Consider the following 24,206-nt stretch of genomic DNA (forward strand, 5'->3'; position numbering starts at 1 on the left):
AGTGGTTAACCCTTTGCACTTGCTTGTTTTTTTCTCGATTCCTTTATTCTACTCGGGATTTAATTTTTTAAATACCCCAGATTTTACAAAGCGTGGCAGTAGAATAAAAAACTGGAGTTTCTTTTCATACAAACTTACTTATTTGGATTTTTTTATATTTCAAATTATTGATACATTCAAAGAGTATAAAAAGAGCTGCTACCGATGCTAACCGTGTCGAGTTACACTCAACATCCAAGTGCAAAAGGTTAAGAGTCTTTATGGGTTTACATCCCAGCTCTATCTTACTAGCTATGGAACTATAGGCAAGTTATTTAATCTCTTCATGCCTCAGTAAAATGTTACTAACTAAAAATATCAAATAGTACCTTGCACAGGGTGGTGTAAGGCTTAAATACATTGCAATATGAAAAATTATTTGAGTCTGGCACATTGTATATTCTAAATGTTAACATTAATAATTTTTTAAAATATATTTTTATTGATTTTTTCCAGAGAGGAAGGGAGAGGGATAGAGAGTTAGAAACATTGATGGGAGAGAAGCATTGATCAGCTGCCTCCTGCACACCCCCAACTGGGGATGTGCCTGCAACCAAGGTACATGCCCTTGACCGGAATCGAACCTGGGACCCTTCAGTCCCCAGGCCGACGCTCTATCCAGTGAGCCAAACCAGCCAGGGCAACATTAATAATTTTATATAGTGACTTCTAATTCTTACTTTTCCCCTAAACATATATTTTGCTAATGAGGAAGGTAAAGTTCAGAGAGATTAAGCTACTTTTAGAAAGCGATATGCTGTTGTCTCACTTACTAAATATGTTTTTATTGTTTATAAAGTATGAAAGAAGTAATATTGTTCATAATTGCCCTCCTCTGTTTTTCACAAGAATGGCAAAAGTATATTTAAAAAGGGGAGGGAGCTTTAGAAAGATGCTGTGTGTTAGTGATGATAATAATCATTCAGCAAGCATTTGAGTTCCTACTAAGTGCCAGACACTGTGCTAGGAATTAAACACACGCCAGCCTCAAGGAGTTGACACTCTGGTGAGGAAGGCAGACAACTAAAGTGACAGTTGCAACAGACAGCAATAAGTATTATGATTAAATCAGATACCATAAGAACACAGGATACCTAGATTTATTTGGGGTTTGTTATAGAGTTGGGTTGGAGGAAGGTGTAAAGTCTGAGCTAGTCTTTTTTATCTATCTATCTATCTATCTATCTATCTATCTATCTATCTATCTATCTCTATCTATCTATCTATCTATCTATCTATCTATCTATCTATCTACCTACCTACCTACCTACCTACCTACCTACCTATCTACCTATCTATCTATCTATCTATCTATTTTATTAAATTGTTTGGGGTGACATCAGCCAACATGAACATAGAGGTTTCAGGTGTGGGTTTCTATGTTACAAGATCTGTATATTGCACCTTGTGCCCACCACCCAAAGTAAAATCTTATCCTGTCACCTTATATTAGTACTGACCGGATGCATGAAAATTAATGCACTGGAGGGGGCATCTCTCAGCCCGGCCTGCCCCCTCTCACAGTTCGGGAGCCCTCAGGGCGGGAGGCAACCTGGCAATCGGGGGAAGGTGACGCCCCCATCACACCTCTGCTGCTACCACTGCCGGCAGCGCAAGCCTCGGCCGGTCCTGGTTACCTGAGCCTCGGGCAGCCCTGGGCAGCTGGGCAGCTACCATCCAAGGCTTGCCTGCGCCTCGGGCTGGCCCTGGGCGGCTGGGGGGCTGAGGGGACTGGGGGGCTTAGGAGGCAGGCTCCCCGGCGGGGCTGAGGGGACTGGGCGCTGCCATTTTGTGGCTGTGGGTGCCGCCATTTTTGAGGACGTGGCAGTCAGTTAGCATATTCCCTCCTTATTGGCTGTGGGCGCCGCCATTTTGCGATGGCATGAGGGTCAATTAGCATATTCCCTCTTTATTAGATAGGTTCTCCTTCTCCTCCAGACCCCTTCCCTCTGGCAATCACCACATTGCTCTTTGTGTTCATGAGTTTCAGTTTTATATCCTACATGAGTGAAAGCATAGAGTTCTTAGCTTTTTCGGACTGACTTACTTCACTTAAAATACTGTTCTCTAGGTCCATCCATGTTGTTGCAAATGGCAGTATTTCATCCTTTATTATGGCTGAGTAGTATTCCATTTTGTATATGTACCACATCTTTTTTATTGAGTCCTCAGTCTTGGTACACTTTGGTTGTTTCCATGTCTTGACCACCATGAATAATGCTGCAATGAATATAGGGATGCATGTATCTTTTTATATACATAAATTCGAGTTTTTCGGGTATATACCCAGGAGAGGGATTGCTGGGTCATATGGTAGCTCTCTTCTTAATTTTTTGAAGACTCGCCAGAGTGGTTTCCATAATGGTACAACCACTACATTCCCACCAGCAATGACTGAGGATTCCCTTTTTTCTACAACCTCACTTGTTATTGCTTGTTTTGTTGATAATGGCCACTCTAACAGGTGTGAGGTGGTACCTCATTGTAGTTTTGATTTGCATTTCCCTAATTGCCAGTCAGGTTGAACATCTTTTCATATATCTATTGGTTATTTGTATGTCTTCTTGGGAATGGTGTATTTTCAGGTCCTGTGCCCACATTTTAATTGGATTTTTTGTTTTGTGTTGAGTTTTACAAGTTCTTTATATATTTTGGAAATTAAACCTTTGTTGGAGCTACTGTTTAGGTCTGTGAGTAGTTCTATATATTTTGGAGCTGTCTGGTTGTGTGTGTGGGTGTGTGTATGAAGAAGTTTTATGTATGTTTTATTGATCTAGTGTCCCCTTTATCATTATAAATTGTCCATCTTTGTCCCTTGTTGTCTTGCAATCTATTTTGTCAGATGTAAGTATGGCTAAACCTGCTTTTCTGTGAATGTTATATGGAGAATTATTTTCCACCCTTTTACTTTGAATCTACCTTTGTCTTGGTAGCTTAGATGTGTCTCTTCTAGGTAACATATGGATATGGTTGGGTTTTGTTCTTTTTTAAATTATTATTATTGTTTAAAGTATTACAAATAGTAGTAGATGGGTTTTGTTTTTTGATCCACTCTGCTACTCTGTACTTCTTTATTGGTGAATTCAGACAATTTAAATTTAGGGTAATTAATTGATGTATGAAGATTTAGCCATTTTATCTTTTGGTTTTCTGGTAGGTCTGTGCGTCCATTGGTTTTTTTTCCTTTATGTTTCTGTCTGTTGTTTTTATCTAGTAGTATTCAGTACTTCTTTCCTCTGTTTCCTCTTTTTTTTTTTTTTTTTTTTTTAGCTATAAGCCCTGGTTTGGGGATTCTTGTGTGTGGTCAACATCCTACCTAATAATAGACAAATATGCAAATTGACCATACCTCCGACACACCACAAGCCATGTCCACAAACCACGTCCACCATCCAATCAGAGCGAGTATGCAAATTAACCCAACCAAGATGGCTACAGCCACAGAGAGCAAGGTTTCCTAGGTAACAGAGGAAGCCAAACTTTCTGCCTGCCCTTGCCAGGCCTAAGCCTCCACCCAAGCTACAAAGTTTCAATTATAGAAGGTAAACAATTTCAAACAGAAATGGCGGCAGAATGGAGCTTGAGAGAGCAGGCCAGGGTTGTCCCTGGCAACAGGGGAAGCAAAGCTTTCTGCACACCCTGGCTGGGCTCACCCGCTTAAGGCTACAAAGTTTCAATTATAACCCCAACAGAAATGGCTGCCAGCCACGGAGGGAGCCCCAGGCTTGGTTCCGCTCCAGGCTACAAAGTTTCAATTGTAGAAGGAAAATAAATTCCAGATACCAGGGCCTCCGCTTGGGTTGCCAGGGGGCGTGGCCGGCCTGCAAACTACCACAGGCCTCTCTATCAGGCCGCCCCACGCCCCAAGGGAACCCCACCCTGATCAGGGACACCCTTCAGGGCAAACCAGCTGGCCCCCACCCCTGTACCAGGCCTCTATCCTATCCAATAAAAGAGTAATATGCAGATTGATCATCACTTCAACACACACTATAGCTGCCCCCATGTGGTCAAAGATCCTGCCCCCATGTGGACACAATATGGCCACCACAAGATGGCCAGCAGGAGAGGGCAGTTGGGAGGCACCCAGCCTGCAAGGGAGGGCAGTTGAGAAGGACCAGGCCTGCAAGGGAGGGCAGTTGAGAGGGACCAGGCTTGCAAGGGAGGACAGTTGGAGGTGATCAACCCTGCAGGAGAGGGCAGTTAGGGGTGACCAGGCCGGCAGAGGAGGGAAGTTGGGGCAAACAGGCTGGCAGCGGAGTGGTTAGGGGGTGATCAGGCTGGCAGGCAGAAGCGGTTAGGGGCAATCAGGAAGGCAGGCAGGCAAGCAGTTGGGAGCCAGCAGTCCTGGATTGTGAGAGGGATGTCCGACTGCCCGTTTAAGCCTAAACGGGCAGTTGGACATCCCTTGAGGGGTCCCAGATTGGAGAGGGTACAGGCTGGGCTAAGGGACAACCCCCCTCCATGCACAAATTTCGTGCACCGGGCATCTAGTTAGGTTTATAAAAAAATAGAGGTCCGGTGCACAAAATTCATGTATGGTTAGGGTGCCCAGCCTGCACCCTCTACAATCTGGGACATCCCTCTCACAATCCAGGACTGCTGGCTCCCAACTGCTCGCCTGCCTGCCTGCCTGATTGTCCCTAACCGCTTCTGCCTGCCAGCCTGATCACGCCTAACCACTCCCCTGCCAGCCTGATCAATGCCTAACTGCTCCCCTGCCAGCTCAATTGCCCCTAACTGCCCTCCCCTGCCGGCCCGGTCACCCCTAACTGCCCTCCCCTGCTGGCCTGGTTCCCCCCAACTGCCCTCCCCTGCCAGCCCGGTCACCCTTAACTGCCCTCCCTGGCCAGCCTGGTTCCCCCTAATTGCCCTCCCCTGCAGGCCTGGTTCCCCCCCCCCCAAACTGTCTTCCCTTGCAGGCCTGGTCCCCCCTAACTTCCCTCCCCTGCTGGCCCAATCACCCCCAACTGCCCTCCCCTGCTGGCCTGATCACCCACAACTGCCCTCCCCTGCCAGCCATCTTGTGGTGGCCATCTTGTGTCCACATGGGGGCGGCCATCTTTAACCACATGGGAGCGGCCATCTTGTGTGTTGGAGTGATGATCAATTTGCATATTACTCTTTTATTAGATAGGATGAAGCTGCATATATATACCACAGTTGTTTTTTCTTTTGAGTACATCTGATATTCACCTTCCTTTGCCAGTTCAGAACTTTCCCCCCTCCCCTTGTAGTATTTTGTTGTCACAAATTATCCTGTTCATGCTGTAAGTTTTTTTGGTGATCTTATAGAGTTGTAACTTTATGTGCTTTGTTTTAGGTAGAATAACTCCCTTGAGTATTTCCTGCAATGAAGGTTTTCTGGTGATAAAATCCTTCAACTTCTGGATATCTGGGAACTTCTTTATTTCTCATTTATATTTAAAACATAATTTGGCTGGATATATTATTCCTGGGTTGTAATTTCTCTCTTTCAGACATTTGAATATTTGGTTCCACTCTCTTCTGGCTTGTAGAGTTTCTGCTGAGGAGCATTTAAGTCTTTTACCCATTTTGAACTTATTCTTATGTCTGATATAAGTTGATGGTCTAGTTTCATTTTTTTTGCATGTACCTGTCCATTTTTCTCAACATCATTTATTGAAGGGACTATCTTGACTCCATTGTATGCTGTTCCCTCCTTTGTCAAGTACTAATTGAGCATAATGGCTTGGGTCTATTTCTTGGGTCTCTGTGTTGTTTCATTGATCTATATGTCTGTTCTTGTGTTGGTACCAGGCTGTTTTGATTATGGTGGCTTTGTAGTATAATTTCATATCTGGTATTGTGCTCCCTCCAACTTTATTCTTCTTTCTCAAGATTGCTGTAACTATTTGGGATCTTTTTTTGGGGGGTTACATATAAATTTTTGGAGTATTTGTTCTAGATCTATGCTGTTGGTAATTTAATAGGGATTGCATTTAATCTATAGATTGGTTTAGGTAATATGGACATTTTAATGATATTCTCCCAATCCATAAACATAGTATATATTTTTCTACTTTTTTATATCCTCCTCTATATCTTTTTTCAACATCCTGTAGTTTTCCGAGTACAAGTCTCTTACCTTGTTGCTTAAGTTTATTCCTAGGTGTCTTAATTTTTTTTTTATTTCTATGGTAAATGAGATCGTTTTTTTAGTTTCACTTTCTGAGAATTTATTATTGGTGTATAAATATCTGGGTGTTAAAATTGTATCCTGCTACATTGCCAAATTCTTTTATTAAATATAGTAATTGGTAGAGTCTTTAGGATTTTTTGTGTACAATACCATGTCATCTGCGAATAAGGAGAGTTTTACTTCCTCCTTTCCAATTTGGATGCCTGTTGTGTTTTCTACTTGTCTGATCTCTGTGGTAGAAATTCCAAGTACTATGTTGAATAAGAGTGATGAAAGCGGATATCCCTGTCTTGTTCCTGTTCTAAGGGGAAGTAGATTTAGTTTTTGCCCATTGGGTACATAATGTTGGTTGTAGGTGTGTCATATATGGTCTATATTATGTTGAGGTATAATTCCTGTATTTCCACTTTGCTGAGGGTTTTTATCAAGAAAGGGTGTTGGATTTTGTCAAATGCTTTTCCTGCATCTATTGATATGATCATGTGATTTTTGTCTTTCATTTTGTGTATGTGATGTATCACATTTATTGCTTTGCAATATTGTACCAGCCTTGCAGCCCTGGAATAAATCCCACTTGGCCGTGGTGTCTGATCTTTTTAATATATTGTAGACCAGATTTGCTAATATTTTGTTGAGGATTTTAGCTTCTATGTCCATCAGTTATTGTCCCATAGTTTTCTTTCTTTGTATTGTCTTCATCTGGTTTTGGAGTTAGGATAATGCTGGCCTCATAGAAAGAGATTGGAAGTATTTCTTCCTCTTGGACTTTCTGGAATAATTTGAGGATAGGTATTAGTGGTTCTTTGAAGGTTTGGTAGAACTCCTCTCTGAAGCCATCCGGACCAGGGCTTTTGTTTGCTTGGAGTGTTTTTATTACTGCTTCTATTTCATCAGTTGATATTGGCCTATTCAGGTTTTGTGATCTTTTTCCTGATTCAGTTTTGTGAGATTGTATTTTTCTAGGAATTTGTCCATTTCATCTACATGTGCAGCTTGTTGGTATATACTTGGTCTTAGTATTTTCTTACAATCTTTTATATTTTTGTGGGGTCAGTTATTACTTTACCTCTTTCATTTCTGATTTTGTTTATTTATCCTCTCTCTTTGTTTCTTGATGAGTCTGGCTAGAGGGTCATCAATCTTGTTTATCTTTTCAAAGAACCAGCTCTTGATTTTATTGATCTTTTGTATTATTGGTGTGTGTGTGTGTGTGTGTGTGTGTGTGTGTGTGTGTGTGTGTCTACGCCATTTATTTCTGCTCTAATCTTTATTATTTCCTTCCTTCTACTTATTCAGAGCTTTTCTTGTTGCTTCTTTCCAATTCTTTAAGTTGTAGGGTTAAATACTATTGATTTTTCTTGTGTTTTGAGATAGGCCTGTAGTGCTATGACCTTCCCTCTCAGGATTACTTTGGCTGTATCCCATAGATTTTAGGTTTTTGTGTGATCATGTTCATTTGTTTTCAGGAAGTTGTTTTTTTTTTCTTTCTTGAAATAATTGGTAACCCATTCATTGTTTAATAACATGCTATGTAGTCTTCATGTGTTGGAATGTTTTTGAGGATTTTTACTATACTTGGTTTGTAATTTCATTCCTCTATTATCTGACAAGATGCTTGATATGATTTCGTCTTTGGGAATGACCTATGTGCACTTGAAGAATGTATATTCTGCACCTTGCAGTGAAATGACCTATAATGGTCAATTAAATCCCTCTGATCCAGTGTGTCATTTAGAGTCACTGTTTCCTTGCTCATCTTTTGTCTGTAAGATATAACCAGGGAAGTCAGCAGGTGTTTACGTCCCCTACTATGAATGTATTGCTGTCAATCTTTTTCTTAATGTCCTCCAGAACGCTTTATATATATACTAGTAGCCCATTTGCAGGAAGAATCCTGCAAGTGGCCGCTGCAGCCGCGAGTGCTGCCGCTGCCGTTGCGGCCGCCACGCCTGCACCCGCGTGCCGCTGCTGCCCGCCCCGCCCCGCCCCGGCTTTCCTTCTGGCAGCCACCTTGCTTTCCGCTTTCCCTCCCTCTTCCTTCTAAGTTGTCTTCAGTCTTCATTCCTCCCTCCCTCAGCGTATGCAAATTAACCGCCATCTTTGTTGGGTAATTTGCCTACTCGCCCTGATTGGCTGGTGGGTGTGGCTTTGACTGGTGGGCGTGGCTTGGGCATAGCGAGGGTGCGGTCAATTTGCATATTACTATTTTATTAGGTAGGCTACTAGAGGCACAGTGCACAACATTCGTGCAAGGATAGGGTCCCTAGTGGCTGCCGGCCAGGGCCTTCCTTCGTTCTGTGCCGCCCCCTGGTGGTCAGCACACATCATAGAAGTGGTCGAACTCCCGAGGGGACACTTTGCATGTTAGACATATATATATATATATATATATATATATATATATATATATAGCTTTAGGTGTTCCTTTGTTGGGTGCATATATGTTTACCAGGGTTATATCCTCTTGTTGGCTCAATCCCTTTTGTATTATCTAGTGACTTTTATTGTCTCTTGTGAAGGCCTTCATTTTGAAGTCTACTTTGTCAGATATGAGTATTGCCATCCCAGGCTTTTGTTTTCATTTGCATGGAAAAACTTTTCCCATCCTTTCACTCATCCTGTGTGAGGATTTTGTTCTAAGGTGGTCTCTTGTAGACAGCATATATTTGGGTCATGTTTTCATGTCCATCAGGTACCCAAAGTCATTTGATTACAGCATTTAACCTTTTGCACTCGGATGTCGAGTGTGACTCGACACGGTTAGAATCGGTAGCAGCTCGAGAAAAAAGCAAGCGAGTGCAAAGGGTTAATCCATTTATATTTAAAGTTATTACTAATATGTACTTATTTATTGCCATTTTAATTCCTTAAACCTGTGTTTCTCTATATATATTTCTTATTATTATTACAGCAGTCCCTTTAACATTTCTTGCAGTTCTGATAAGCTCCTTTAAGCCTTTTTGTTTTTCGTCTAAGAAGCTCTTTATTTCCCTATCTATATTTGGAATAATAGCCTTGTTGGATATAGTAATCTTGGTTTCATAGCCTTCATTTTATTACCTTGAATACTTCATCCCATTCCCTTCTGGCCTGTAGAGTTTCTGATGTGAAATCAGCCGACAGCCTTACGGGAACTCCTTTGTAGGTAAAAAATGGCTTTTCTCTTGCTGCCTTTAAAATTCTCTTTCTTTCATTTTTGGTATTTTAATTGTGATGTGTCTGTGTGGGAGGCTGTTTGTGTTCTCCTTGGTTGGGACTCTCTGTGCCTTCTGAATTTGTGTGACTTTTCCCTTCACCAGGTACGGATGTTTTCTGCCATTATTTCTTCAAACATGTTCTCTATGCCTTGCTTACTTTCTTCCCTTTCTGTCACTCCTATTATGAGAATAGTTTTACATTTTCTGTTCTCCCACAGTTCCCTTAAGCTGTCCTCCTGTTTGTTTTTCCTTTTGGTTCTCTGATTGATTGATTTATTTTTTCTACCCTGTCTTCTAATTCCCTGATCCAACCTTGGCTTCCCCTAATCTGCTGTTTATTTGTTCCATTGTGTTTTTAGTGCTGTGTCATTCTTTATATGCTGTTTAGTATCTTTAACATCATTATGTTGAACTCTATGTCTGATAATTTCTTATCTTCATTTCATTAGGCTCTTCCTCTGAAGAATCCTCTTATTCTTTCAGTTGGTGCTTTTTTTTCTTCCAATTTTGGTTGCTTGTTTGCATTTGTGACTATGTATTAGGTAGATCTGCAATATCTCCCAAGCTCTAGTGCAGGACAGTTTCAGATGCTGTTACTCACTGGCCCTGTGTATTCTGTTTAGAGCTATCAGTAGCATTGGTTCCTCTGCTGGGGCTGGGTGCATTTGGAAAGGACCGTGATGTGCTTGCATCAAGGTGTGCTTTTCCCAGCCCAGGGCCCCGAATTAGATCAGGCAAATCCTGCTGTCTGATAGTTACCAGTCTTGATCAGCCTGTGGCTATCAACCACAGGGTGGGGTGAAAGGATTCACAACAGGGTGGGGCAATTTCTTCTGCTTGCAGGCTGATTATTATTCTCAGTTTCTTAATGGGCCTCAGAAACTCCACAGGATGTTGTACAGGGTCTTTTAAAGCATGGAGTAACTGCTTTTCCCCCAGGTAAAAACCACCTGGATAGCAAACATCTGCTGGAGAAAGATGTCCTCCTCAGTGTGAGGGAATATCTCAGCACGGGAAACCAGGGTGCTTGCCTTCTGAGGTCTAATTCAAGAACCCCCAACCCTGCCTTCTGCTCACACAGCTGCAGTCCACAGTCCTCCCTTTGACAAACCCCAAAGTGAGTGCTGTACATGAAATGTCACATGCATTGGCCCTTTAAGAGGGTGCCTGCATTTCCCGTCATCTCTCCCTGACAGATAGCAACCCTGCTGCTTTTCAGAGCCAACTATTATATGGGCACATTTCTCAGTTGTGGTGTTCTGGGCTGGATAGACCATCTTGGGTTGTAGACTCCAGAGTTCTCAGTGGAAACCCCTCACAGCTAATATATCCCTCCAGAACTTTACCTGCTGCCTTTGGAAGCCTGTCCAGCCCTTTAATGCCTCTGCACTTCCTATCAGTTTCTTTGTGGTCTCTGCTTTCCATCTTTGGTTATCAGGGTTCTCTCCATCTAGTCTTCAGTTGATTAAGGTTGATTTTTCTTTTATTTTAATTGTTTCTCCATTTTGATCCCGGGAGTGTGTCAGTGTGGCATCCACTTACTCCAGTGCTTTATTGGATTCCCACTATTATTCCCATTAATAGACCCTCCATCTCATGTTTCTTTTCTTTCTCTTCTGCAATGCCTATAGTTCTAATATTGCTTTTTGTGATGGATTCAGATAGGTCTTATAGAGCTCTTTTTAAAAATATATATTTTTATTGATTTCAGAGAGGAAGGGATAGGGAGAGAGAAATAGAAACATTAATGATGAGAGAACCGTTAATCAGCTGCCTCCTGCACACCCCCTACAACCTGGGCATGTGCCCTTTATCGGAGTCGAACCCAGCACCCTTCAGTCTACAGGCCTTACTATCCACTGAGCCAAACCAGCTAGGGCGAGTTCTTTATTTTTCTTTATGCTCAGCTCTATTTTTTCCTCTGTGTCATTTCTTGATTCCTGTCTTCAGTATCTCTAAATCTTTCCTCTATCAGTTTGGTTCCATTTTCTATGCTCAGTTCACTCTTAATCTCATGCTTTATTTCCAAGATTTCTGATTGATTCTTCATTAAAGTTTCATTCTCTTTGGTGAAGTACTTTTGTTCGTTGATTTATTTTCTGAATGCACTGAATTGCCTGTCAGTATTTTCTTACATCTTGTAGAGCAGTGGTTCTCCACCTTTTTAATGCAGCGACCCTTTAATACAGTTCCTCATGTTGTGGTGACCCCCAACCATAAAATTATTTTCGTTGCTACTTCATAACTGTAATTTTGCTACTGTTATGAATCGTAATGTAAATATCTGTGTTTTCCAATGGTCTTAGGCTCTACAGCGCTGCACATTGGAAAACACAGATATTTACATTACGATTCATAACAGTAGCAAAATTACAGTTATGAAGTAGCAACGAAAATAATTTTATGGTTGGGGGTCACCACAACATGAGGAACTCTATTAAAGGGTCGAGGCATTAAAAAGGTTGAGAACCACTGTTGTAGAGTATATTTAGAACTGCAATCTTAATCTGTCATTTATATCACATATTTCCATGTCTTCCAGCTTGCTTTCTAGCGATTTTTCATTTTCTTTCTGGTCATCCTTATTACTGTGGTTTTCATGGTGTATGCTGGTCTCCTTTGATTATACATTTATTTCTTGAGTTCTTTCTACTACTTTGAAATATATGGTTCTGAATCTCAAGACTTTTTACTTCTGTGATCTCCTAGTCTTGAACCTCCGTTGCTTCCATAAGACAATACAGCTGCACTACTTGTGATGGGGTTTGTTTGGCTATCACCATAATGGCGATTCCTGACTTCTATCTTGTCCCCCTCCAAGCACCCCTTCAGGAGATCAGTCACAGAAGGAACAGTGTTCCTACTAAAATAACTCTTTGTTTAAAGTTAATATGGTCCTGGTCCCGACACCTAGGGCAAAAGGAGGCAAGTTTTGAGAGTCTTAGTGGCAGCAGGGCTCTGTTGTTCCATTTCTTTGTCTAAAACACCACTGCCAGCCAGATAGTGGAGAGCTGCATGGTAGAACCCAGTGCTCTGTCAGGCATCTGCTGACTCTGACACTGTTTGCTTCCTTGCCACTGGGCTGCCCTCCTGCAGCTCTGTTCCTCCCAACCGAAGGAAGAGCCTGCTACCTCGGCTTTTTCCCTCTCCCCGCCAGCCAAGCCATGAGTTCCCGGCTGCAGGGTTGCACTTGCTGTGGTCTGCACTTTCCTCCCTTCTCGTCTCCCCGTTATTCCCGGTTGTCCAACTTTAGATGTTTCAATGAGCGGGTCTCTCAGGCATGTGTCTGTGTTGAGAAATGATTTCTTTGTTGAATTATAGTTGGTTAACTTGTTGAAATTTCAGGGACAGAGAACAGGTGTGCTCTCATACCTCCATTCCTCTGACTTCACTCCTCAAGAATCCTGAGCTAGTCTTAAAGATGCATAAAGAGTAGGGACTAAGAGGTTTGCCTTCCATGAAGAGAGAGAGGTCACATGGGTTAATGCATGCCCATATGAGAAGGGTATCACCTGTGGGGGGAACAGTATACATTATGGTATGACTGTGAAGTTGAACCATATGAAATTGTCAGATTTGTCCATTATTATCAACAAAAATAGTAATGTGAGGGAAAGGGTGGTGAGATGGAGCTGAAAAAGAGCCAAGTCAAAAAGTGACTAATTTTATCTGATTATAGATATGTACTCTACTTGAGTACATATCTTTTTCAGGTAGATAATTATTTTTTAAAGATCTATACTCAAAATAATGTGCCCTTCATTGTATGTAAATTTCGCAAAATGTATTTTTATTGATTTCAGAGAGGAAGGTAGAGGGAGAGAGATAGAAACATCAATGATGAGAATCATTGATTGGCTTCCTCCTGTATGCCCCACACGGGATCAATCCCACAACCTGGAAATGTGCCCTGACCGGGAATCAAACCATGACCTCCTGGTTCATAGATTGATGCTCAACCACTGAGCCACGTTAGTCAGGCTCATTGTATGTAAATTTTACCTCAGAGGAATGAAACTGTAAAATAGTGAATTCTAGTTAATAGTACATGCAAAGCAAAGTATGTAGGTGGAAGTCTGCATTTTGAGATACATTAAAAAATAAGATGGAAGGCCAGGTACATGGTTAAGGCAAACAGTAAAATAATAAAATGTTAATGGTAGAATCTTGGTGATGATTAAATACCAATGTTCACTGTAAAATTCATTCAGTTTTTCTGTGTTTAGATTTTTTAAAATTTTGGGACTTAAATTACTATAGAAATAAAAATCAGGGATAGATATTAAGTTAGACAAAAAGGGATTATTTTTCTAATTGATACAAATTTTATTACTTTGGGTGATATGTGACATATTTAGGAATCACCTAATCAGTCATTGTTAAATCCCCTGTACCCAGAGCAGAGCCTAGATTGTAGCAGGTGCTCAGTAAGTATTTGAATGTTGCATATTCCTAAATCTCTATAATCATATAAAATTCTTGAAGTTGTATTTGAAGTCCCAAATACAATTGTGATACATAAATTTATTATCCTAGAAGCCCTCATATAATACAGTTTCACGTAATAAAAATGTACTATCTCTCTCTATATATAAAAGTCTAAGCGACCGTTCCACCAGTAGCTATGATGCACATTGACCACCAGGGGGCAGACGCTCAACGCACAGGCATGGAAACATGGAACAGACTGATGAATCTCAGAGGGAAGAGGAGAGGGGGGAGGGTGGGAAGAGATTAACCAAAGACCTTATATGCACACTAGAGGCCCAATCCGTGCACCGGTGGGGTCCCTAGGCCTGGCCTGCGGGGACCGGACCTAAACCGGCAGTTCGACATCCCCTGGGGGGTCCCGGATTGTGAGAGGGCAATCTATTACCTTGTTAGTTGTGCCCAGTGTTGGGACAGCTTTTTCCCCTTTAAAAACAATCAGTTGAAAAAACAAGGATTGGCTTGTTTACAAATTTACTTTTCACTGTTACCATCTCCTATTTACAACAGAGGCTTCTCTTTACTTAGGCTTCCTTTAGAATAGAATGTAATTTCATAATACTTTCCTTGTCACCAAGACAGAACAAACTGAATCCCTGAAAACTGGAAATCAAAAGGTCACCTTATTTATTCTTTTTCCCCCTTCATCCTATTGGAGGAAGATACTTAGATGTTAATAGTAGATTTGGGGTAAACAAAGGGCTAGAAAATATGTTTTTAATTTCACAGCAAACTTTCTTATAACTGCTTTTGAGGGTAGGACTGGGCTTGTTATACTTTGTGTATGAGGAATGTATAGGTTTGTGAGATTTAACCAGTTAACCACCAATTATTAGTCCTATTTCTTAAAACTCATTCATATCTGCATGTAAATAGGCAGAAAATTATTTTTCTTTTAGGTCATATAAAGCTTTAGCATACAGATGTAATGACAAGAACAAAGACTCATTTCCCACATTTGAGATGTACACTTACATAAATGATTATAAGCAACAGAATATAAAATTTGTTTCTTGTTAACCACAGAAAGTAATCTGGGATGGAGAGAAAGTAATTGCTTAGATTGATCATCACTAAGAAAGTTACTATTAAGTATATTATTTATTTTCTTTAATGTCTTTATAAATCTTTCATGTACTAAATTTTTACTTTCATATTAGCATAAAGAAAATCTGAAATCTTCCTTACCATTCTTCCCACGAATAGTTTATTATGTTTATGCATGGATAAGGAATAGAGTTAATGTGTATGTGTGCTTTTTTTTAAAGAATATTTTCTAACATTAAGTAATTTTTTAAGAATTTTACTTGAGGAAAAGAATTCCCTGAAGTATGAAGTCTCTTACTATCTTATAGATGTACTTGAGGGATACAACGGAACAATATTTGCATATGGACAGACATCCTCTGGGAAGACACACACAATGGAGGTAACATTTTGTAGTGTATACTTGGATATAGTTTGCAGTACAGACAGTACATTCAGTCATTATTTGTGAAATAACTTAGCCATGCTTTAAACAGTTTATTTACTCTCCTTATTTATTCTTTGTTTTCTCTCACATGGTAGTACATGAATAACTTCATTGATAGAATCTGGTTCTTTCTTGAGTTTGAATAGTGATGGTACATATTTTAAATATCTAGCTTTCTTTTATCAGTTAGCATAACCATGAAATTATGAACATTTTAGAATTAAACAGGAATTTTCCGTTACTTTATAATGGGAAAATTTGAATGTTTGTGTGTTTTCAATTCTATTCAGATAATTTAATTTCTTCTCTCCTTGATCCCTTCTTCCCCCTATACCTGCTATTCTTTTCTGATAAGAACGTTTCTATAATTATCATTGCTGCTATTCGTAGATATAGACATGTTTGAGCTTTGCTTCTAGAAGACTTTTACCACTGTTGCAGAGCTTTTACTGCTGCTACAGAGCATCTGCTTTTATCATTTATCTGAGCTTACTATATAAAGTAAGTGACAGCTTATTCAATTCTGATAACTCATTTTCATAAAGTCCGAGAACAAGGACATTTAGCATATCCAGGAATTTGACTTGAAGTAGAAGGAACAGTGCAGATATATAAAGAAGCTAGACACTTTTCGTAGAAGATGATCATTTACAAATGTGGATAACCTAAATCTAAGGATTAAATAAAAGGCTAAGATTAATTGGTAACCCATGTGGTTATACAGTTCTATATGTAACTTACCTAAGTTTGTATATGTATTTATATACAATATTTACATGTAACTTATAAAAATATGTAAATTGTTGAATTGAATTGGTTTTTTTAGATACTTGTAGTGCCATTTTCATCAGAAAATGACAATCATTACAATTCCTATTTTCTATTGACTATAATTATACATTGAAATTTTGAATTTTAATTCATAATTTACAGTTTATTTAAGAAGTCTAGTCTTGTTTTCTATTTAGGGAAAACTTCATGATCCAGAAGGCATGGGAATTATACCAAGAATAGTGCAAGATATTTTTAATTATATTTATTCCATGGATGAAAATTTGGAATTTCATATTAAGGTAAAATCCTTGGGGAAAGGTTGTATTTTATTTTATACCTAAAATAATTCTGTTATAAAAAATAATAAATGCTAATTTTCTTTTTAAAACATTTTAAAGTATTTGAGAATTATTTTTTGGACAAATATAGTTAATTCATCTGTCATTAGATAACCTTAAACAAGTTAGCCAAGTCTCTTTTGCCTTATTTTTCTTCTCTGTAAAATAAAGGAATTTATTTTACTGTGGAACTTAAAGGTTCTTCTCTATTCTAGTTCATATTAGATGAAGATATATAATGAAAATTGCTTTTTAGTTATATAAGCAGGTTAGTAAAATTAGGTCTTCTGATTAGAGTATGAGCTATGGCTGAGTTGTTATTGATAACTCTGTCCCCTTAGTCTAGATGATGTCTGGCACTCACTCTTCAATACATATTTAATGAGTAAGTGAATAAATTATTTTGTAACTTTAATTGGTTGATCTTTTTTCCTTTATTTATTTGCCTTTTAGGTTTCATATTTTGAAATTTATTTGGATAAGATAAGGGACCTATTAGATGGTAAGTTACCTTCTTGCCCTTTAATTATTTTAAAATAGCATATGTTCTTTTTGTTTGTTGGTTTGGTTTGGTTTGTTAATCTTTACCTGAGGATATTTTTTTCCATTGATTTTTAGAGAAAGTGGTGGGGTGGGGGGCGGACAGAAATATTAATGTGAGGGAGACTCATTGATTGGTTGCCTCCTGCACTCGCCCAGACTGGGGCCAGGAATCAAACCTGCAACCCAGGTAAGTGCCCTTGACTGGGAATCAGACCCGAGACCCTTCAGTGTGTGGGATGACGCCCTAACCACTAAGAAACATCGGCCAGGGCTATTATTTATTTTTAATTGTAGATGTGAGAACATTTTTTAGTTACCTATATGAAATTGACTTAAGTTATAGGAAACAGACATTGAATATTTTTTCTTTTAAAGTTTTAACTACATGTCATTTGACACATGGGAGTAACTTATTTAAAGCAGCTATTTATCGATGCTTCTTAATTATTAATTAGAGCATTGAACTTGAGTTAGAGATCCTGAGTTCTGGTTTTCCATCAGCTGTCAATTAGTTAGATACACTAGAGGCCCGGTGCATGAAATTCTTGCACGGGTGTGGTCCCTAGGCCTGGCTGGCGATCGAAGTGCGAGCGTCTGGAGTGGAAGGGCAGATCCCAGCTGACCTCTGGGCCCTGGGAAGCTCCTGGGCCCCCGAGCTCCCACACACCCCCTCCATGTTCCATTTCCTTCCCCCTCACCCCCCCCCCCCCCCCCGGTGGTCAGCACACATCATAGCGAGCACTCGAACTCCCAGTCGAGGGGACAATTTGCATATTTGGCTTTTATTATATAGGACTAGAGACCGGATGCATGAAATTCATACAACATTAGGCCTTCCTACTCCCAGCTGCCGACACCAGCTTCCCTCTGGCACCTGGGACCCGGGTTTTCCTCCAGCCGCCGGCAGGCACCTGGCACCTGGCACCTGGGCTTCCCTCACAGCCCTGGCTTTGTCCAGAAGGTCATCTGGAAGGACGTCCAGTCTAATTAGCATATTAAGCTTTTATTATTATAGACTAAGGGCCCAGTGCACGAATTCATGCACCTCGAAAGGAACTATGGTTCACAAAGCTGCGGTGGGCACAGGGATGGGTCTCGGCCCATCCTCTGTGACCCCGCCCACCCCCTCCTGCGTGGCCCCGGTCCCGTCTGCCAGCAGTCCCACTCCCGCCACCACCACTCCCACGCGCTTACGGCGCTGGCCCCACTCGCACCTGCTGATGGCATGGAGCTATTGGGGCATGCACTAGCAGCGGGTGCAAGCGGCAGCTGCTGCCCTAATTGCCCCGCAGGAGCAGGGGGAGGTGGAGAAGCCCTGAGGGGTGATCGGGGCCAGCAGAGGGTGTGAGCAGAGGCTCCAGCGCCGGCAGCGGGTGCAAGCAGGGCTGGTGTTGGCAGCAGGTGTGAGCACTGGGTGGGACCACAGTGCACAGGAGCAAAAAATTTTCAGTAGCCACCAGAGGCTCGCCCCAACAACAGCAACCAGTGCCTCACCTTGGTCTGGTGGCCTCACTCACCTGCTCCACCATCCCGCAGTAGCCAACGACGCCTGCCATGTTCCACACGCGCCCCCTGGTGGTCAGCGCACGTCATAGCGACCGGTTGTTCCACTATTCGGTCTATTTGCATAATAGGGTTACATATATATATATATGCAGCAATATAGAATTTTTTCTTTTGGGGCAAACCATTGAACCACTCTGGCTTAATGTTTTCATTTTCAACATGTGGGTGGTAGGTGGAGGTTGGACTGGACCTAAAATTCTATATTGCTGCATTGGATTCTATATAAATCTCCTACTATTTCTATAGGTTCTTATTTTAATAGTGACATTTTCATATTTTTAAAGTTTACCTATTATTATCAGGCTGATTTGGGAAACAAACAATTGAATTTCATAGCCAGTGTTAAAGTTTAGGAAAGTGTTGCTAATATTATTTCTTTTTCTTTTTCAGTTTCAAAGACCAACCTTTCAGTTCATGAAGATAAAAACCGAGTTCCTTATGTAAAGGTACTAATAAGATAATATAGAATGATTATTTAGGAAAGCACTGAAATAAAAATTTGTAAGGATATCAACATACTTAAAATTATTTTATAGGGGTGCACAGAGCGTTTTGTATGTAGTCCAGATGAAGTTATGGATACCATAGATGAAGGAAAATCCAACAGACATGTAGCAGTTACAAGTAAGTCAAATACTTATTAACACTAGTTAAGGTACAAAACTGCCTTAAGTTACCTTTATCAAGCTGATTAGTTGTGAGATTTTTATGTTAATGCTTTAGAAATTAGTAAAGGAAAGCCATGTTTATTTATACTTATGTAATTTCATTGCAGATATGAATGAACATAGCTCTAGAAGTCACAGTATATTTCTTATTAATGTAAAACAAGAGAACACGCAAACGGAGCAAAAGCTGAGTGGAAAACTTTATCTGGTTGATTTAGCGGGTAGTGAAAAGGTAAATCTTTTTACATATCTAAGCATTTTTGAGAGTTGCAAGCGTTCATGTCAATACTTTATGATTACATAAACTAAATAATCAGTTCAAATCACTGTTTTGCTGATTATTGATGACTTCTGAACTTTTTAGAAAATTTAAAAATTCATTTTAACCTTGTAATTTTTTTTTTTTTTAATCTTATGGATAGGTTAGTAAAACTGGAGCTGAAGGTGCTGTGCTGGATGAAGCTAAGAACATCAACAAGTCACTTTCTGCTCTTGGAAATGTTATTTCTGCTTTGGCCGAGGGTAGTGTAAGTATGTCCTCTATTTCCCTATTCTTATGGGGAATTACTGAATTACTTAAGAGTGTGGGTGTGGATGTGATTCACTGTATTTGAATCTATGTGTGAATTCGTTGTCTCTTAGAAATTTATTTTATAGTATTAGTATGTATATCCTCATTCTCATCTTAATATTAAATAAACTAGGGACCCAGTGCACGAATTCATGCACCTTGAAAGGAACTGTGGGCCGTGAGGCTGCGGTAGCCACAGAGTGGGTCTCGGCCCATCCTCCGCGCCCCCCCCAAACCCCCATGGCCACCAGTCTCCTGTCTGCCAGCAGCTCCACTCCCTCCACTGCCACTCCTGCACACTGATGGCGCTGGCCCGGCTCACACCCACTGAGGGCATGGAGCAATTGGGGCCAGCGCCAGCAGCGAGTGTGAACGGCAGCTGCTGCCACGATCACCCCTCAGGAGCAGGGGGAGGTGGAGAAGCCCTCAGGGGTGATCAGGGCCAGCAGCCACCACTCGTACCCACTGATAGTGCTGAGCGATCGTGACCGGCACCGGCAGCGGGTGCGAGCGGCGGCTGCTGGCCCCGATCTCCCCTCATGAGCAGGGGGTGGTGGAGAAGCCCTGAGGGGAGATTGGGGCCAGCAGCCGCTGTTCACACCTACCGACAGTGCCGAGTGATCGGGGCCAGCAGTGGGTGTGAGCAGTGGCTCCTACGCTGGCAGCGAGTGCAAGTGGGGCCAGCGCCAGCAGCAGGTGCAAATGCTGGGCAGAAATGCTGCAGGTGGGAGCAAAGAATTTTCAGTGACTGCCAGAGGCTCACCCCGATGACAGTGACCAGCATCCTGCCTTGGTCTGGCGCCCCTACTCACCTGCTCCACCATCCCACTGTGGCTGACACACGCCATGTTCAATGCACACACACACACACCCCCCCCGGTGGTCAGCACATGTCATAGCAACTGGTTGTTTGGTCTATTTGCATATTACCCTTTTATTATATAGAATAACTGAAGTCACTTTGTAGTTTTTTTAAAAATAGCATATTTATGTAATAGATTTTATTATGTAGAAACCCATTGCTATTTTGTTTCTATATGTAGACATATGTTCCATATCGAGATAGTAAAATGACAAGAATCCTTCAAGATTCATTAGGTGGGAACTGTAGAACCACTATTGTAATTTGCTGCTCTCCATCATCATACAATGAATCTGAAACAAAATCGACACTCCTTTTTGGCCAAAGGTTTGTTGTTAAGCAATTACAAAGTCTGAACGTAGATATGCCTTTTATTGATTAAATCTAGGAAAATGTTGATAGATATTGTTCACATGAGTACAGGTCCATTTTTTAGACTGCTTGGATTTGAATTAAGTTTTAGCACACATTAAAGTAAAATGTTAAATGTAGTCAAATTTATGTAAGAAGCTGCAACTCAGCATAAAAGAAAATAAACATTTGAATCACGTAATACAGTACAAAGCTGATATATATATAATCCTATGCTAAACCTGTTGGTATAAGTGACAGGATTCAAATAACCTGTATAATATGATTAGCTTAAGAAGATAATGATGGCTTTATCTTTAAACTTCAACAATTTCCTTTCTTAATTCAACCTTGCAAATAAATTGGAAAATATAGGCCCTCGTGTTTTATCCTCATCAGGTTGCTGATTTTTCTTTTTAAGCTATTCACAGATGTTAGGGTTGACCCAAATTTAGTTGGGGTGTGAATAAGTACTATACTAATTATAGCTCCAAGAATAGTTAAATTAACTGTACAAGAAAAGTTAAATTACTTAGCTATATATACATACATTACCTAGAGAAATTCGATGTCAATTGAAAATAATTTCAGTCACATTCTTTTTTTCCCCCAATTACTTTTCTTAGGGCCAAAACAATTAAGAATACAGTTTGTGTCAATGTAGAATTAACTGCAGAACAGTGGAAAAAGAAGTATGAAAGAGAAAAAGAAAAAAATAAGACCCTCCGTAACACCATTCAGTGGCTTGAAAACGAACTCAACCGATGGCGTAATGGTAATAACTTAGGAAGTTGTCATTTTTAGTTGTTGGATAAAGATTTAGAGCTACTTTATAAATTTGAGACTTAGGTATAAATATAAATAAAATAACAAAGCATATCCATTTTCACTTTTTAGGCATTAGGGATCATCAAATAAATATGAATAAAGTTTTTACATTAAATTCTGATTTTACCTGAAATAATAAATAGAGGCACAAAGGCCAACTTGGTACTATAAAAGTCACAAGATGGCAAGGTGCCTAGATTAGGGTGGAAGGAATAAAGATTTGATGACTGGATTACAGGATGGGGAAATAAAGGTAATTGCATCTTTTCAAATCTCAGGGACAGAGCAAATAAAGCTGGTTAGGAGCTGCTGAAATTGAATAAAATTGAAATTAGTTTTAGACAGATGAGTTTTATTAACTAATTTGTCTCATTTTAGGAGAGACAGTACCTATTGATGAACAGTTTGACAAAGAGAAAGCCAACTTGGAAGCTTTCGCAGTGGATAAAGATATTGTTATTACCAATGATAAACCAGCAGCCACAATTGGAGTTACTGGAAACTTTACTGATGCTGAAAGAAGAAAGTGTGAAGAAGAAATTGCTAAATTGTACAAACAACTTGATGACAAGGTAGTATTGTTCATGTTCTATTTTGTTGTAGAATATTATCGCTATAGGTATTTTTATTTTCTAATTTAATGTATATTGGTCCTCATGATTCTATGCATCTCTCTTGATATCTGTTAGCCTTTTGACAATCATTGTATTAAAAAAAAAATCACAATCTGTTTCTATGCAGAAATTGTATGAGTCATGTTTCCCCACCACCACCTCCTCATTTTTAAGCTAAAATAACTTTCTAAAGGAAATTTGGTACTGGATCATGGGAGAGACTTAATAGAATGGCCTCTTAGAATCAGGGATCTGAAGACTGATAAAGATAATGTAAAAGATTAGATAGTGGAACTTAACGGTGAAAATATCTTCCTGCATTGGTTATTATCAGTAGTGTGAAAAATAACGAATTACGAACCAAATAGAGAGGAATTGGGGGATGGAGAGCAATAAGAGACTCGAAGAAAATAATTCTAGTTTTGCTTTTTGTTCTTAGGTGGTATATTTATGTATTTTAAACAGAGATGGCAGGTTTGATGTGGCTGCATGGCCATTATTTTCAGTAATAACTTTGAACATGTTAATTACTTTTTGCATTTAAAATATTTAATGGATAGGTTTTTTTCTTATTGCATGATAAATATGTTTATCAGCTTCTTACTGCAAAAGAAGTGTTACAATTATTGATAATTGAAAGAAATTATATCTGTTTCTGTATTTTCTTAAGTGATTGGAATAAAATTTGGTTTTGAAATAATTTGGAGGGGTGATAGTTATCTTAATTTTGTGTTAGGAAACAATTACAACCAGCTTGTGAGCAACTTGTTATATTGAAATTCTAGGATGAGGAAATTAATCAACAGAGCCAGTTGGTAGAGAAATTGAAGACACAAATGTTGGATCAGGAAGAGGTAAGTTGAATACTTTTCATGTTATTTTCAGAAAAGATTTATAATTTGTCATTGAAATTGAAGACACAAATGTTGGATCAGTAAGAGGTAGTTGTGTGCCTTTCATATTATTTCCAGAAAAAGACAAATCTACAGAGCTCAAAATATACTAAGTCCATTAAAAAAGTGTTTAATATGTGAATGCTACATTGTGGCTATCCTATGAGATTGATACATCATGTGCTTGAAGCATAGAATGACTTTCTCGAAAAGTTTAATGTTGAATTTTAACTAGAGGGGAGAGGATAACTTTTTAAAAAATATACTCTAACATACGTCTCCTGAATTTCTTTTTAACTGTCTTCTACTTTACTTGCTTAAGGTACAATGCTGTTTTGTCTCCTTATTCTCCCCCAAACATTCTTATGATCCTTGGGAAAGACTTTTACAGTGAGCTGTAACAACTTTAGACTCCCTCTCCCTTAATGAAAAGTACAGTGTTTACAGTGAAAATGAGGAAAAGGATATAAAAACAGTGTTTTAGTCTCATGCATTCACTTCAACACAGAGATATAGGTTAGGTCTAAAGGTTAGGTCTAAATATTGATTTCTGAGTCCCATTGACTTTGTCTTTAATAATTGCATAAGTTGGGGTATTACTGGGGAAATGAGAATGTCAATGAATAAAGTCATTTTTTATATCTTCTTCACATTTCTACCCTCATCTAACCTGTTGCTCATTTCTGCCATCTTTACTTCAGAGTTTCTCTTCCATAGTTTGTCACCTAGCTTGGACCCTCATTTTATCTCACCTGCAAAGCAGGGGAATAATTTTAAAATGGTCCATTTAAGATTTGTTTTGGGGAAGGGTAGCAAAGACTGTACAGCTTCAGTAAG

General features: G+C 39.8%; 1 protein-coding gene across 1 annotated transcript in view; it reads left to right on the forward strand.

The window, feature by feature from the left end:
• Nucleotides 1–24,206, forward strand: part of KIF5B (kinesin family member 5B) — an 84,196-nt gene that overhangs the window by 26,918 nt on the left and 33,072 nt on the right. The window contains exons 3-13 of the mRNA XM_079768600.1: nt 15,243–15,316; nt 16,330–16,434; nt 16,927–16,975; nt 18,973–19,028; nt 19,119–19,206; nt 19,358–19,482; nt 19,673–19,777; nt 20,865–21,010; nt 21,661–21,809; nt 22,241–22,434; nt 23,262–23,330. Of these exons, the coding sequence (XP_079624726.1) occupies nt 15,243–15,316; nt 16,330–16,434; nt 16,927–16,975; nt 18,973–19,028; nt 19,119–19,206; nt 19,358–19,482; nt 19,673–19,777; nt 20,865–21,010; nt 21,661–21,809; nt 22,241–22,434; nt 23,262–23,330 (1,160 nt within the window). The remainder of the gene's footprint in view (nt 1–15,242; nt 15,317–16,329; nt 16,435–16,926; nt 16,976–18,972; nt 19,029–19,118; nt 19,207–19,357; nt 19,483–19,672; nt 19,778–20,864; nt 21,011–21,660; nt 21,810–22,240; nt 22,435–23,261; nt 23,331–24,206) is intronic.

Source organism: Cnephaeus nilssonii, assembly GCF_951640355.1.
Source record: "Cnephaeus nilssonii genome assembly, chromosome: 4".
NCBI lineage: Eukaryota > Metazoa > Chordata > Mammalia > Chiroptera > Vespertilionidae > Cnephaeus > Cnephaeus nilssonii.